The following is a 17,500-nucleotide window of genomic DNA, read 5'->3' as shown; positions in this document are numbered from 1 at the left end:
TTTTAGAAGCTATGTCTAACAGATAAAGTTTGCAAAGTCTTCAAAACATTCCGTTTTTTTCTACTTCCTTCCATCCTGTCCCATCAAGCTAGATAAAGGCGTTCGGCCAATAGCATATCGGCATTTCTGTGATTGACGTGTGACGCCGGCCAATAGCATCTCCGTGAGTGAGACCGGGTGACCTTAATCGACCAATAGCATATTGGCGTCTCCTTGACTGACTGATAATTATTCGCACTTTTTTTTAAACGGTTGGAATGTATTGACAATTAATTAAAAAAAAACACACATTTAAACCAATGACAATTCTTTGTCCTGCAATCGGCACATTTAATTTCATGTCAGCTGTTTTTCCCTTTAGCTGTACAAACACTACACTTAAATGGTAATATATTTAGACACCGTGAGTGAAACAGTCAGTGTGACGTTGTAAGACCAATAGCGTTCACGTTACCGCCATAAGTACCTGTTGATGATTGTAGATGACGCAACTGCTGAATATGATAACGCAGTTACGCGAGAACATTACTACATACTCAATGGCTAGTTTGTCGGAATGCTCGCAAGACGAAGAGTTTGCTCGTAAGCGGAGGACAAAAATCTCCCTGATCCACGCTCGTAAGGCGAATTGTTCGCAAATCAGGATGCTCGTAAGCCGGGGGCTGACTGTATATATATACACACACATACAGTGGGCCCCCGTGTTACGAACTTAATCCGTTCAGCGGCTACGCTCGTAACTTGAACTGCTCGTATGGCGGGCAATCCAAACCTATGTTAATTAGTGAATGCGTGCAACGCGTGCAAAAACCTTAGGTAAAAACATCACGACTTTATACACATATTAAAAAATGAGTATTATAATCTACTGTACAGTTAAATTAAATAACATAAATATACAAAGGAAAAATGACATTCTCCTCTGGGGCGACGTGCATTTCCGTGACTGACACCATGACTGAGACAGTGACTGTGACATTGTAAGAGCAATAGCATATCAGCGTTATAGTGTAGTGCGTGAGCAGATGAGTTGGTTGATGTAGCAAAGCGAGTTCAATTGTACGTACACAATGACTGGCAATGTGTGGTGAAATCATAGTTAAAACCATCACGGATTTACACACATATTAAAAATTTATACCATAATCTACCATAAAATTAATTAACATGGATAAACAAAGAATAAATGACATTCTCCTCTGGGGCGACGTGACTTGAGCTGAGTGGAGACGGAGATGAGCAGAGACCAACCCGCAGAATTTATTGATTTATTTTCTTAAACAAGAACTTTTCTCAAACTAAAACATATCACCGGCGATTTCATTCTCTTTAATCCATAATAGAAGAAGCCTCTCAATTTTGTTGTCGATCGAGGTCCGTCCCACGGCAAGGAAAGTCTTGCCCTTAGAAGATTGCCGAGCGGTTACGGCCATACTCACTAGCAAGGTTAACCATGCGTGCGCCTCCTTCGTATTTTTTTTTTTATTATCTCTTGCTTCGTTTCTATTGTCATCATCCTCTTACTTCTTCCTTTACCGCCACTAGCAATTTTAGAAGCCATGTCTAACAGATAAAGTTTGCAAAGTCTTAACAACATTCCTTCCTTCCGTTTTTGACTGATTTTCTCTCCTTCCTTCCGTCCCGACCAGCTGTGCCATCAAGCTAGATAAAGGCGTTCGGCCAATAGCATATCGGCATTTCTGTGATTGACGTGACGCCGGCCAATAGCATCTCCGTGACTGACTCCGTGGCTGACACCGTGACTGAGACAGTGACGGTGACATTGTAAGAGCAATAGCGTTCAACGTTGTTGTGATGAGCGTCAACTTCTTAATTAGTTGACGTAGCAAAGCGAAAATAAGTGTGAATACAATGGCCCGCATGTCGGTTTGTTCATAAGACAGGAGGTTTGTGCGTATTAAATGGGGGAAAAAAAAATCCGCGGTCCACGCTCGTAAGTCGAAATGTTCGTAAAAGAGGGTGTTCGTAAACTGGGGGCCGACTGTACATATATATATATATATATATATATATATATATATATATATATATATATATATATATATATATATATATATATATATATATATATATACACTTTGTTTTGATTATCGGGCAGTTCATAATGCTTTCGGGGGAAAAAGCAATGAGGGGGGGAGACAAAAAAGGTGTGGACTTTGAAAAAAAGAACGATACTGAAGTAGGGTTTTTAATCAGATGATCAAAGGTTTAAGACCTTTGCTTAGAAAAATTAAACCAAAACAAGAAAATGTGGCCTCAAGATATTTTCATTAATTCTTAAAAAGATAAAAGTGTGCGTGTCTGTGACTGTTTTTTTGTCTCCTCAGGGTCAGTACTGTGACATTTGTCGCCATGGTGACAGTGACCGTGCCCACCCCATCACGAATGCCATAGACGGCACTGAGCGATGGTGGCAGAGCCCACCGCTGTCACGCAGCACAGAATTCAACCAAGTCAACGTTACGTTGGACCTTGGACAGGTACTACATCCTAAGTTGTTACATAACATAGAAATAATTAGCAAAGTGGTCATCTTCAGTCGGTGGTAAGTGTTTTGCTTATGTTTTAGCAAAATGTCAGACTGAGCTCAACATTTAGGTTAAGTTATTAAAAATGTGAAAGTTCTTCTCTGAAATGTGTTGAATACTAATATGCAAGCATAGCATCTGTCATTTATCACATTATTACTAGGGTGTTCAGATTTTCAACGATAGTGGTTGTGGAATTACTTTAGCTCGTGATATTTGCTAGCTTGGCTAACAGTTCGACAGCGCTAAACTGGTCAACTGGCCTTTTGTTTTTCTTGGTCATAGTGTTAGTAGTTTTGCTAGGGGAGTAGTATTTGTATATCCTACCCAAGCAACTTGAGTTAACACACATCTGCTCTGATTTCGGTTTGACAAATTAATATTCAAACGTTTGCTTGTATCTACCTCAACGTGCTCACAGACAAGTCATTGCTGTTTGCATTGTATTAGTATTGATCATTTAAGTCCTACTGTGTGAGTGAGTGGTCATTGAAAACAAGACTTCTCTGTCCCTACATTGGAAAACCACCGCCACAAATCTCAACTCGCTATGGTCGAGGTGAAATCTGGAAGTTGTACTTCCAGTATGATTTGAATGTAAACCATTAGAATGTAATTGGTTTATTGCAGTGGTCCCCTACTACTAATGATTGTGACTTTGGGTGGATGCTGCCATCAAAGTCTTACTCCAGGAGTTACTGAAGAACTGAAATTGCAATGACTACATTGCAGTGATTTAATTGCATGACTACTTTACATTTCTGCGATGACCTTATAAATCTCATCTCTCTCTTTTTTTTTTAACGTCTGGATTACCCTAAAATCTTAGCGAGATGACTTTGAATCTCATCTTGCCCTTTTTTCCTTCGTGGTGGCCCTAAAATCTCATCATGATGACTTTAAATCTCGTCTAGTATTCTTTGTTTTTTTTTTTTCTCAAGGTGACCCTAAGATGCCATCATAATTATGAGGCCTTATTTATTTATTTGAAGTCCAGTAACAATATTTACGCCTCTTAAATGTTTGTTTATATCAACACTTCACACATGCATTGTTTCAGCATCCCAATTTCTGTCATTGAAGCATGTTAAAATCAAATTTATTTGGTTCCACACAGTAATCTATGTGTGTGTGTGTGTGTGTGTGTGTGTGTGTGTGTGTGTGCGTGTGTGTGTGTATGCACCACACAACACAAAATGTCTTTGTGAATCTCTGTTTGGTGTCTACATGCGGTCATGTGGGTGTGCACATTTTCCTGTAATTCTTTCATTCTGTGTAGTGGGCATGAAAATGTTCAAGAGGGGATGAGTTGAAAGCGAAGCAACACATTTGACCTTAATAGGACTTTTGTGTGTGCATGATTGCATGTGTGCAAGTGCTACAATCGATGCCAAGATGCTCTTCTTGGAAAAAGAAATGAAAGACGAATGATGAAAGTTGATGGAAGAGCAAATTTAATTGTGTGCATGTTTTGGTTGGGGTTAGTTTAAAAATCTCTTCTCATCTATGTCATGTTTGCTATAAAACAGGGGTGTGTAACTCATTTTTATTATTGGCCACATTGTAGTAATAGTTTCTGTAAGAGGGACGAAATATCTGGGAAGTCAAGCAAATTTTAAAGTTTATCACACACTTACGTAGTTTTAAACTCAGGCTGTTAAAAAACTGTTCTAGAAGAGAGATTAGGAACCAAAAATGGTTGTTGTTTCACCAAAAATGTTTAAAAGTTGAAGACAACTTGCAAGTTGTAATATATTAAACTTGATTTTAGCTAGAAACTTGAAGACAAATCAGCATTTCGCAGGCCACATAATATGATCTAGCATGCTGGATCTGGTTCTGGGGCCTTGAGTTTAACACCCGTGTTATAAATAAAACAATAAACCTATAATTTTTATGTGATAAAAGGGGGGAGTACCATTTTTTTCATAATCTTTCTGCAGAGCGACAATATACACAATAATAAATTATTTTTATAGCTATAAATTATTTTTGTTGAAAGAAAAATAAAGCCATTGATACAGCCATTATTCTTGAGCAAAAATAATGCATACACTTTTTTTAAGAACAACAAACTTTTCCTCCTCAAGAATATTGAACATTGGTATTGAACTGTAGCACAATAAATACCTTAATTCCCCAAATATAAGACACCCCTGCGTATAAGACACACCCTTGATTTTGATGTTACCGTGTATAAGACGCACCAGCACTTTGGCAGCAATGTCAAAACTCTAGCAAAACAATAAATCTCATCTTCATAAATCTTCATATTTTCATATTCATGTGTTCATATCAGTATATATTTGCTGTGTCAAGTGTGTGTTTCAGATTTCCCTCATTGTGACTGGCCAATGAATGAATCAGCAATATGACGGTGAATGCCATAATTACTTTAAGTTGAGCAGCATCCGTGTTTCACCAAGTGAATGACTTTATGTATATGCCAAAAGGCTGCAATAAATAAACGAGTCAAATGGTATACCTTTCCGTGTTGTCTAACCAATGCACATAACTTTCCGCTCTTGAATCAGCTGGAGACATCATTACTTTTACATTATCCTCTTCAGTTTAGTAATATTTCTGTGCACGAACAAGGATGGACTCGGACGTTGGTTCAGTCTGCTTGCTTCTTTGAATTGAAAATAATGCCATAAAAACCTCAGCTAACAGGAGTTGCTCGTCGCTGCAAAAGGCCCTTTGATAAAGTCAGCTGACGTCCACCTTCTAGCTCGTCCTGCTATGGTGATTATTGTAAGTAAGAATATGGCCGACATCCTTTTCCCTCACGTGTCATCTTAACAGCCTTAACAGGCAACTGCACTGGATTGCGGAAACCCCCTGTCATTGTGTATCATACGAGAGTCCTCCTCAGTTGCAGCAACCAATCGCATTACAGCTGCTGTTGTCCAATGTTCCCTCTAATTTTTAATGCGTCTGAGCATTTACACAAACTCCCTGTGCAGGCTTTGGACCAAGGTGAATATCTTCACCTTTCACACTTCACAGCTTCAACTTTGGACACTCCTGAGTTAGTGTCCAATTCACCTGCCATCCATGTTTTTGAAATGTGGGGAGAACATGCAAACTCCACACAGGAAGGCCAGAGCGAGCTGTATTTGAACTCCTTGAACTCTGTGGCGGACATGCTAACCACTGCTCCACCGAGCCACCAACTGTTACAATTATAGCTATGATTTATATTTCTACATTTAAGTGAAGTATTTTGTTATTGAAAGCTTCCGTTACAGCACACATTGGGTTCATTGGGTTAGAGGTTATCTGAACTTTGTCTTATCACCCTAGTCTTCCTCCTCCTCCTGTTCTACAATGGAATTTGTGGCAGATAAGCATTAATGAAGCAATGGATATTAGTTTCAGTCTGAGTTCATGTTTTAGATTACGTCATATTTAGGTATGTGTTTAATTTCAAGCTATTTTTTTTTTTTTTTTACAAAATAGAATAGAATGCCTTTGTCATTGTGATTGTGTACAACAAAATGGGGGGTTTGAAGGGGTAAAAGCCACTGCACTTGTGCGTGCCGCCATGCTAAGCTCTTCCAGGATGAGCAGCATCCGCAAGTGGTGCCCCATGATGCGCTGGATGACTGCACAAGCGTTATGAGGACAGGCAAACAGCGCCACGTCACTTCCATTGAAAATGCCGTGCATGCACTTTTGTGCATGTTGTTTGTTGTGCAATGTTGTGTTTTGTTTTATTCTGTTTGTCGAAACGTGGTACCTTACCATTTTTACAGCATTTGCTTGGATGGCAAAGTAAGAATTTCATTGTCGAGAGAGACCCGTTGCTACACTAAGCAAGGGATGTCATAACCACGGGAGTGATTTTTGCCAATTCCAAAAGCAGCCCAACTTATTAAATAGTGGTCAGTAGGAAGGGCAAGTATGTCAGACTGTCGGGCCAAAGTGCGAAAAGTCCTTCACATCTAATAAACAGCCTTCAAAAAATAATCTGACTGGGGAACATAACATTTAGAACAAGTTTTCTCAAACCTTTTGGAGTCAGAGACCCGTTTTAGAAAGCAACATTATATAATATATATATATATATATATATATATATATATATATATCATTTAAGCATAATATAAGTGTCTTTTATATTCAGCAACATATTCAACTTGACAAGTATATTTGTTACTTTTCAAAAAAACTGAAGTTTAAAAAATAAAAATAGCAAATTGCACGCCTCCGCAGATGTCTGCATAATGAAGTCATGACATTGTATTCATCTCAGGACTCTTGTCATTGAGCGCAACAGTTTGTGACAGCAAATCGGAACTTGACCAATCATGTTTTACTATCAATGTAGAACATTAACAATTGTGACTGCGACCGGCTTGACGGATTTTCTTCCGACATGTTCACTAATAAGCGCGTATCCAGGCAAGAAAATAATATTGCAGTCACTTTTAGATTTTTAACCAAGTTACTTGAATTACTCACTCATATCAGCCCTACTCTCTCAAAAATTTGCTGAGGAGCATCCATCAATTTGGGGAAGTCTGCCAATAGAAGTCCCCGCATGACTACATCAACCCAGAATGCAGGTGTTACACTTCCCTCTACTGCTATCGCTTCCTCTCTGACACTGAGAAGAAGCAGCAGTCTCACTTTCCATGACTGGGAATGTTCTTATCTCCATTCCTTTGATGCTCCTGTTGATCCTCCTCTCAGTTTCCCAACCCCTGCACACACGTATATGCACACGCACACACACGCACACACACACACACACACACACAAAAGGGCCTTTTCCTATCGTAGTGGGACAACCCCGTTGACTTAATGCATTTCCTTGCTCCTAACCCCAACCTTAACCATCGCAACAGATCACCTAACGGTCCTAACCCTTACCCTAACCGCAACCAAAATCTAATTCAAACCTATACTTAAAGCAAGTCTTTACCTTCAAAAATAGGTCTGAACTTGTGGGTTCCACTAAAATGGTCCACAGAAGTGCAAAAGGGCAACGCAAAGACTGTAAAACCTGGAATTTGGCTCTAACCATGTAGCAAAAACCAAGGACACACACACACTGACGCACACATTCAATGTTCCATGATTTGGCAAGGATGAATTCCTTCTGGATGCAAACTGATACTGAATGACTATCTACAACAATAAGTGACATCTTTGGTGAAAGACCGAGATGTTGAAGTTTAAAAGATGAGATCATCCATGTTCTTCCTCAGAAAGAAATATTTCCATTGTTTCAATGCAGTTTGCCACTTTTCCATCCTTGTCTCAACACGCCCCTTCTGTGTGTGCTTGTGCAAGGAAAGACAAGTGTAGTTTTACGGAAGACGAGCACGTCTGTTGTCATGTTCCAGCATGTTCATCGTGAATATGGACACCTAGTGCATGGAGGTAGTGTTTACAAGGGAGCCCTGTCATTACACATCTACTCATTTCCCTCTTTCATTTGCGCAACTGGAATGTGCCCCATTTTTCCATGCAACATTCACAACGAGTGTGGTAACATGTTATCATTTTGACTTGACGGGTAGTAAATGTGGGATGATATCCCTCAACCAAGGTTCCGACCATTCACGCACCCAATCACAACCAATTGTGACAGTTTCGTATGTCCAATGCACCTGCCATACATGCTTTTGTTGTGAAGGACGAAGCCTGAGTGCCCATAGAGAACCCACCAGTTCTCCAAAAGGATTTAAACAGACGCATAGAAAAATGGTGCTCTGTGGTGTAAGTGTCACCAATGATTGATCAGTTTAATTGGATAAAGCTCCAAATTTTGAAGAATAAACAGTCAGGAAGTGTACATCTTTGCTAATTAATATGGTAATTTAGTCACGTGTAGCTGACATTAATTCCGTGAGCGCACAAGATAATGGCAGGTGGTGAGGATTGCTGCAAGAAGTCAGTAAGTTTAGCTGACATGTTAAAAAATATTATTTTGAATTGACTTAAAATGTAACTCCGAGATGGATATCAGAAAGTTATTGGCCCGCAGCAGGGATAAAGCAGCAAGGAATGAGGGAGGTAAATGCAATCCTAGCTTACTAGGCAACATCAGTCCGTCTTAAATTCATGCTAAGATAGCTAGCGATATTCCTTGTGGCAATTTGCAGTGAGTTTCATCAGCTTTGTTTGCTTTGTGTCTGATCATTTTGAGTAAGCTTGTGTTCGTTGACAGATATAGCCTCTGGATCAGGAGTGTCAAACATACGGATCACGGGTCAGTTCTGGCTCGCAAATTGGTTTAATCTGGTCCGCATAATGATTTTGTAATGTAATGTAATGTAATGTAAAAATGAGCTGAATTTTTTTTAATAAATGAAAAACTTTAAATGTTTTGTGATTAACAGTCATGCTAATATTTTATGATTAATATTGATGTTTTTTTTTTTATTTTGGACAGTATCAAAAAAGAATAATACATTTGAAGTTGTTTTAAATTTATATAATTACCGGTATATAGGACTGTGCATTGAGCAGTAGCATGAGGAAGCTAGATGCTAATGCTGACGTGAATGTTCTGCTTTCTGTTGCTGAAGTGATCAACAAGCTATTTTACACAAGCGTGGCAAATGGTCACTTCTGCTTCCAAATTGCAACGCTTATAAAAGGAAGATATATACATATTTTTTGTGTATACCTAATGTATTGTACCATGATTTTACCATAATTTTATTTGCTCGGCCCACTTGGGAATAGATTTTATTCCAAGTGGCCCGCAAGTTTAAACGAGTTTGACACTCCTGGTCTAGATGGTGCAGTAGTTCTCAAATATTCTACCTTCAGGAGAAAAAATATTTTTCCCTAATATAAAGTTTTGGGCCAATTTTTTAAACCATTCAAATTTATTTCGCAGAAAAATTGCACAGTGGCCTTGTTTGTCTTTACATATTGATTCTCGTATCTGTTTTCTTTTCAAGTCCCCCTTTAAAAATGCCTTCTAAAAAATTTTAGGCCCAAAACAAAGTAAACTGCAATTTAAAAAAAATAAAAAAATAGTGTCAGTTACAAGTCAAATAATACACAATCAGGTAAAAATGAACCAGAAATAAAGAGGTTAAAAGGAAAGTCTTTAGAAGCTCGAGAAGAGGAACAAAACCGATATGTTGAAGCTAAACAAACAAACTCAAAAGTAAAAGGCAAGACTTCTCTTCTAAAGAGGAGTGTTGTATTAGTGGTTGCGAGTTCATTTAATTTTAATAAATTTTGCTGTGACATTTGTTAATATCTGTTTTTGATTTTTGCTCACGTAAATGTGCTTTGAACCTTCGACTTAATTTTTCCTTGTTATAGCGACATTTTTGGGACAGAAACATTTCTGTTGGGACCTATAGTTTTTTAATATTACATGTTCCGGCGACCTAACAGTCTTTAAAGGTTAAATGAGCAATGTGTATAGAAGAGAAGCAATGTTGTAAAGTCTGCTAATGTGTGTGTGTACATATATATATATATATATATATATATATATATATATATATATATATACACACACAGTGAGCCCCCGGTTTACGAACTCCCTGTTTTACGAACTTTTCATCTTACGAATGTGGACCGCGGCGTTTTTTGTCCCCCTCCTACGCACAAACCTTTAGTCTAACATGTAACAGTGTGTCCGCACTATTTTTTTCGCTTTGCTGCGTCAACAAATTAACTATTCTCGCATGACACGGAAACGCCGATATGCTATTGGTCTGATAAGGTCACAGTCACGGTCTCAGTCACGGGGATGCCGATATGCTATTATCCTTATAACAAACCGGGTCGATTTCCAACTATTTAGTCTCAGACAGCATTATAAAATAAACTACCATTTTAGCTTTGCTGGCTTGATTTACACATAATTGTAGACACAAAATGCATTTTGAAAAATTTCAAAATTGACATTTTTAAAAATATATAAATTCATTCAATGCCAGGGACGTATTTTCACTTTTTTTTTTTTTTTGAAGAGTCAGGACATTAAATCCCAGATACTTATATGTTAAATTGCATTATTGGAGTCCAGGCTAAGCCCATCATCAAAGTCAAGGAAAGTGAAAAATGTCATAAACAGGCCACCCGGTGATTTTGGAGTGTCAACACAAACATTTCTATTGCGCCCCATTCGTGAGTTACCATTGAAAGGATTCTTTAAAAAATCGTGCAAAACGAAAAGCCCAAAATGGCCTCCCATTTACAGGCATTTAGAAGGGACAGCACGTGGCATATTGAGTCGTCATGTTCTGACAATCTACACTATTTTAGCCTCCTTGTGTTTCTTTGTCTGCTTTTCCTTTGACATCATACCTAAAAAACATAAAAAAGCCAAAGTTAGGTCCAAATTTCACCCAGTGGATACAATTCACAAATATGTTTTATTAATAACCCAAATTGTTTCACGGACCCCCGGCAGTCTGGCAACGGACCCCAGGGGGTTCACTCACCCCATTGTGAGAACCTCTGTTTTGAAAGACTCCATGGCACTGAGGAGGTAATGGGATTGTTGAACTTCAGGGGGGCTGACACATGTAATGTATACATTAGAGTACACATTTACTATGTACACAAAAAAATAACTTTGAACCAACCCTGTATTTGCAACTGCAGGTGAGGATGAGTCCAAGTGGAATGTTTTGTTTCTTGTTTTATCTTTTATCTTTATCGTTCTTTCTCTGTTTCTGTCTCTCTCACTCTCTCGCTCGGTTTCTTTCTTTTTCTGTCTGTGCGTGCATGTGTGTGCACGCAAGATAACAGCCCCTGGCTGGTTTAATGATTGTAGTTTGTGGACATTCCTTGGTGGCAGCACATTCCCATTCTGTCAAGTAACCATGGAGATAAGACAAGAGGCACACAAAGGAACATTGGAGCGGGTGGGATTTCTACGTGACCTCTCCCTCTCAAGTAGATCCACAGCAATTTGCTTTAGCTAATGTTTACGCCTCATCTCATGTTTAGGATTGGTCATAGTAAGCAGAGTCTATCACACACACACACACAAACATATACGCCTACATTCACACTCATATGCATGATAACACTTTTTTTTGTCTGACCGATACCAGTACTCAATTCTCAAGTCGTCAATGATATAGATACCAAGTATGGATAGCATTCATACCTTAGCCACACAAAATTTCCATGAAGTTGTTTGCCAATTTGCAAAAGTAGAAGAAGTGGAGGCACAAGTTATCATCATTATTATTATTATTTTCACGTTTTTTTTAAGAGTCCGGACATGCAATCCTAGATACTTAAGTATCGATTTAATAATTAAGTATTTGGAAATGAATGTCCTTAATGTACTTAAGTATTGAGGATTTAATGTCCAGACTGTTAAAATACATCCCCTGGCATTGAATGAGTTTGTGTTTTGTTTTGGTGTATTAAATACGGTGGCTAGACCGCATCGGAGTGGAAGTCATTGTACAATAAATCTACTCCTACTTTCTTTCCCCAAGCTTCTTACCTGTCAGCCAAAGTTAAAGTGACTTGCACTATGCATCCACTAGATGGAGTTGCGTTATGCATCCACTGGATGGTGCTGCATGGGAATGAATTAAAAAAACAATTAAAAACAAGTCATCAAACTTTATTAATAGTATGTAAACTTTATTAATACAATTTAAGTGTTCTTACAACTGCCAAAATGGATAAACAACTGTTTTTTTTTTGACTACTCTCTGAAGAATGGGATATTATATTTGGTATGATCGATATTTTAAGCGCACCGGATTATAAGGCGCACTGTCAGCTTTCGCGAAATTGTAAGGCTTTTAGGTACGCCTTATAGTCCGGAAAATATGGTATGAATACTTTTCACATTTAAAAAAAATTCTGGCACCCACATACGCGTGAATGAAACTTCGTCGGGGGAGGGGATGATGCTACTTCATGGTTTTTCACTTATCGCAGGGGGGGTTCCAGTCCCCATTAACCGCAAAAAACTAGGGATTACTGTATACCAGAATTTGACCCCAAAGTTAAGGGTGTGTCCTATACACATCCTATATGCATCCTATATTTGGGGAATTACGGTAAATATTATTAACAAAAACAAACATAATCTCAATTTATCAGCCTAAATTGTCTCATGCGTGAGCCGGTCATGCCCACAATCCTACAGTTTTCATAATGTGGTGTTTCAGACCCTTCTACCCAGGCTTCAAAACGGTACCACAACTTGGCTTTACAGGCTGTCCAGCCGGTGGCTTTGAAGGTTCAGCAATATGCGATTTTACTGAACGCACCATGAGCTTGTATCTTTGACATTGGCTTAGCGCTCTAACCCTGCGGTCCTCAACAACCAGTTCGCGGCCTGGTATCGGTCTAAAATAATGATGTTTTGGAAATGATTTAGTTTCTACTTTAACAGTTCATTCATTTCTGCTTTGTTTGGCTTGATCTTTGCGCCACGTCTGTCCGCTGTTTATCACATTTTGTAGTGAGAACGGACGGTGTGGCTTCAGTTGAGAGCAGTCACTGTTGGGTGTTCTGTCTCTGTGAAATGTGAACCACTAATGTCAGTAAGTTGTACTCTGTAAGAACTTTGTCATTTATGATAAAATTCCCCCAATAAGTTTTTTTTTTTTGGATCCAACAACTTGTGACTGTGGATAACATGCTAACTAACTTTAGCTCTTATCTTCAGCATGTTATATAGTGCTGCCTTTTATGCGTTTATTTTGTTTGCATTTTCTTTTGTGCCAGCAATTCCCTTTGCGCTATGTTAGCTTATGCAAACGTTTTGCATTGATAAGAACTTGTTTGCATCGTTTTGTATTGAAATGAATGACATTTGAAATTCAATTATATGACTGACTTAATCATTGTCATTTGTGTACATTTTGTACATTTTTTGTACATTTTATACTTTTTGGTTGACTTTTTTTTTTCTTGTAAAAATTCTGTAATACCTGTTCTTTTGACTGAAGCTCATCAAATACAAAAAATACTCAAATCAACAATTGTGTGTGTGTGTGTGTGTGTGTGTGTGTGTGTGCTCTGTGGATACGCAGCTTTTCCATGTGGCATATGTCCTCATCAAGTTTGCCAACTCTCCACGTCCAGATCTGTGGGTTCTGGAAAGGTCGGTGGACTTCGGACAAACGTACAAGCCTTGGCAGTATTTCTCCTGTGAGTACTAATGGTCTCTTTATAGTGTGTGTATATACAGTCGGCCCCCGGTTTACGAACTCCCTGATTTACGTACTTTTCATCTTACGAACGTGGACCGCGGCGTTTTTTGTCCCCCTCTTACACACAAACCTTTCGTCTGACGAACAATCCAACATGTCGGTCAGTGTGTCCGCACTATTTTTTTCGCTTTGCTACATCAACAAAAATGACTATTCTCGCATGTCACGGAAACGCTGATATGCTATTGGTCTTATAAGGTCACAGTCACGGTCACAGTCACGGTCTCAGTCACGGAGATGCCGATATGCTATTGCCCGGCGTCACGTCAATCACAGAAATGCCGATATGCTATTGGCTGAACGCCTTCATCTAGCTTGATGGCACAGCTGGTCGGTGTGTTGTGAAGACTTTGCAAACTTTATCTGTTGGACATGACATATATACATGTATACAATGATATATACATGTATATATGTATATATATATATATATATATATATATGTGTATATATATATATATATACACACACACACACACAGTGGGCCCCCGGGTTATGAACTTAATCCGTTCAGCGGCTACGCTTGTAACTCGAACTGCTCGTATAATGGGTATTCCAAACCCATGTTAATTAGTGAATGCGTGCAACGCGGGCAAAAACCTTAGGTAAAATCATCACGATTTTACACACATATTAAAATTGAGTGACATAATCTACAGTACAGATAAATTAAATAACATATACAAAGGAAAAATGACATTTAGCTTTGGAACGAGGTGACTTGAGCTGGATGGAGGCGGAGGGGAGCAGAGACCAACGCGCAAAGTCAACACGGCTACGCAGATATGCTATTGCTCTTACAATGTCACAGTCACTCTTTCAGTCACGGTGCTAGTCACGGAGATGCTAAAACATCATCCTCTTACTTCTTCCTTTACCGCTACTAGTAATTTTAGAAGCTATGTTTCACAGATAAAGTTTGCAAAGTCTTCACAACATTCCTCCCTTCCGTTTTTCACTCATTTTCTCTCCTTCCTTCCATCCTGTCCCATCAAGCTAGATAAAGGCGTTCGGCCAATAGCATATCGGCATTTCGATGATTGACCTGACGCCGGCCAATAGAATCTCCGTGAGTGAGACCGGGTGACCTTAATCGACCAATAGCATATTGGCATCTCCGTGACTGACTGATACTTATTGGCACTTTTTTTTAAACGGTTGGAATGTATTGACAATTTATTTAAAAAAAAAAAAAAAAACACATTTAAACCAATGACAATTCTTTGTCCTGCAATCGGCACATTTAATTTCATGTCAGCTGTTTTTCCCTTTAGCTGTACAAACACTACACTTAAATGGTAATATATTTAGACATCGTGACTGAGACAGTGACTGTGACGTTGTAAGAGCAATAGCGTTCACGGTACTGCCACAAGAGTCAACTGCTGATTTTGTTGACGCAACTGCTGATGTTGTCGACGCAGTTTAGCGAAAATATACTTGCATACACAATGGCCGGTATGTCTGATTGTTCGTAAGGCGAAAGGTTTGTTCGTAAGTGGGGGACAAAAATCTCCGTGATCCACACTCGTAAGGCGAATTGTTCGTAAAACAGGGTGTTTGTAAACCGGGGGCCGACTGTGTATATGTGTAATATATATATATAATATATATATATATATATATATAATATGTATATAATATGTATGTATATATGTATATGTATGTGTATATGTATGTATATATGTATGTGTATATGTGTATGCATGTGTATATGTGTATCTGTATATTGTTGGAATTTTCACATTTGTTCGTAGTTTTGATTGGGGGCCCAATTGAATAATAGTATATTGTTTACATACCTTTGTGAAAGATTCCTGCGCGTTCGGGTATGTGCCGGGACAAACACACATGCACACGTTCATCGCGTCAACAACCCTTCAACGATTTATTATTACCAAATTGTCTAATGCAGTTTACAAGCCAATTGTCCAAAACACAGATCTCTGGATCATTCCCGTGTCATGGTGAGAATGATGCCGGTTCTTCATCCGCCGCGCTCTTTTATATTTGCTGGTCCACCGAATGGGGGTTGTCGCCGGTCCATCTCATCATGTTGGGTTGTTTCCTGTCCTCTGCTGCCCCCCTTCGGTTGGAGGATTCCAGTCCAGACGTTTCAGCAACTGTGTAGATGCTTTTGAATAAACTCAAGTACACATTAGAAACATTCTTCTTTTTACACCATTATATCGCCCTGACTTTTATTGTTACATTAATCTTATCTTTTAACTCCTACATCGTCAGGTACAATATTTCAGTATTTTTATTGTTTGCGCCCGTATGTGTGTGTGTGTGTGTGTGTGTGTGTGCAATCACAAACAAATTTGCACAATAAAACACTAAACAACTTACATACATGTACTTACACACACGTACACTTACGCTGGCTTACAAATAAATCCTTTAGAGTTGTGTTGTTGGCTTCACCTTTCATCCCACCAGTTCTAAATTCTCCCTGCTGTCCTGTAATTTTATTTGAGACACAGCAATAATGTGTGTGTCTCTGTGTGCGTTTGTGTGTGTTTGTTTGTGTTTAGCCTCCAAGCGAGACTGCATTGAGCGCTTTGGACAGCAAACCATTGAGAGGATCTATAATGACGACGACATCATTTGCACCACAGAATATTCCCGAATTGTTCCCTTAGAAAATGGAGAGGTAAACTGTAAAATAATATTTATATTGAATAACTGTAATTTATGAAGCATTCATAAAAATGTTCCAATTAATTAAAAAAAAACTAACTTAAAAAGAATATATAACATCAAATTAAACCAAATTATGACTTCTGCGGCACATGTTTTTGTTTCCAAATGAGCAGTAACTTGAGATGTCGCAGAGCATGGCAACGGCTGTGTCCAAGGTTATGGCGTTAATGACGTTTTTTTTAATTCATTCATTTTTATTCATAAAACAACTGAGTGAAAAATGTTTGTTTGCATAGTGAAACACAAAGTTAATAATTTGCAGTGAGCCATGACTTATTCGTTGTGATTGTTAACAGATTGGATACACAGGTTGGTTACCTTCTACTTTCCAAGTGAAGAAAACTTATTCTTCTATTCCATTGCAGATTGTGGTGTCGCTGGTGAATGGGCGTCCAGGAGCAATGAACTTCTCCTTCTCACCCGTACTGCGCGACTTCACCAAGGCCACCAACATCCGGTTGCGGTTCCTGCGTACCAACACACTCCTTGGACACTTGATGGGGAAAGCCCTGCGAGATCCCACAGTCACGCGACGGGTACAGACACCAGTCGCTTGCGGCAAGCGCGGGAAGCTAATGTAGGAGTTGGCATGTTCTTTTGGTGTTCCTTCTTAAGTATTGCACACAGATGCATTCAGAAACACCAGATCCAAGTCAAAGTCTCTTGTTCACAAAAAGCTCTTCCATATTGCATCAACTATCATGATATGTAAGCACTCAAGTCCACGTCGCTAACTTTACAGCTGAGCTAACTAATACGACTGAAGAAGACCCGAGGTCACAAGTAGTCAAGTAAGAAATTATGTTTGAATTGTCCAATCTTTCCTTATAAAAGAATTTTTCTTACAAACATGTCCTGCACGAACGTGCAAAAACGTTCACAAAATACAGTACATGTGTAACAGCACAAGCAATAAATATTGCAAAAAATATGATCCAAAACCCGTTTATTAAACAAAAACTGCAGTATTCAGAACTTTTACAGTATATGAACACAATACTGGAAAATACAAAAGCATGGTCCAAACACCGGACAGTTTATAAAATAACAGCACTACAATACAGT

At 38.7% G+C, this 17,500-nt stretch overlaps 1 protein-coding gene across 1 annotated transcript in view; it reads left to right on the top strand.

The window, feature by feature from the left end:
- The window catches only part of lama5 (laminin, alpha 5), a 120,372-nt gene that overhangs the window by 4,849 nt on the left and 98,023 nt on the right, over positions 1–17,500 (top strand). Inside the window, exons 2-5 of the mRNA XM_088408703.1 lie at positions 2,349–2,501; positions 13,550–13,667; positions 16,267–16,385; positions 16,801–16,971. Of these exons, the coding sequence (XP_088264829.1) occupies positions 2,349–2,501; positions 13,550–13,667; positions 16,267–16,385; positions 16,801–16,971 (561 nt within the window). The remainder of the gene's footprint in view (positions 1–2,348; positions 2,502–13,549; positions 13,668–16,266; positions 16,386–16,800; positions 16,972–17,500) is intronic.

This window comes from Hippichthys cyanospilos, chromosome 2 (genome assembly GCF_059441005.1).
Source record: "Hippichthys cyanospilos isolate Australia breed blue-spotted pipefish chromosome 2, RoL_Hcya_1.0, whole genome shotgun sequence".
Classification (NCBI taxonomy): Eukaryota; Metazoa; Chordata; class Actinopteri; order Syngnathiformes; family Syngnathidae; genus Hippichthys; species Hippichthys cyanospilos.
This window is presented reverse-complemented; position numbering and strand designations above follow the sequence as displayed.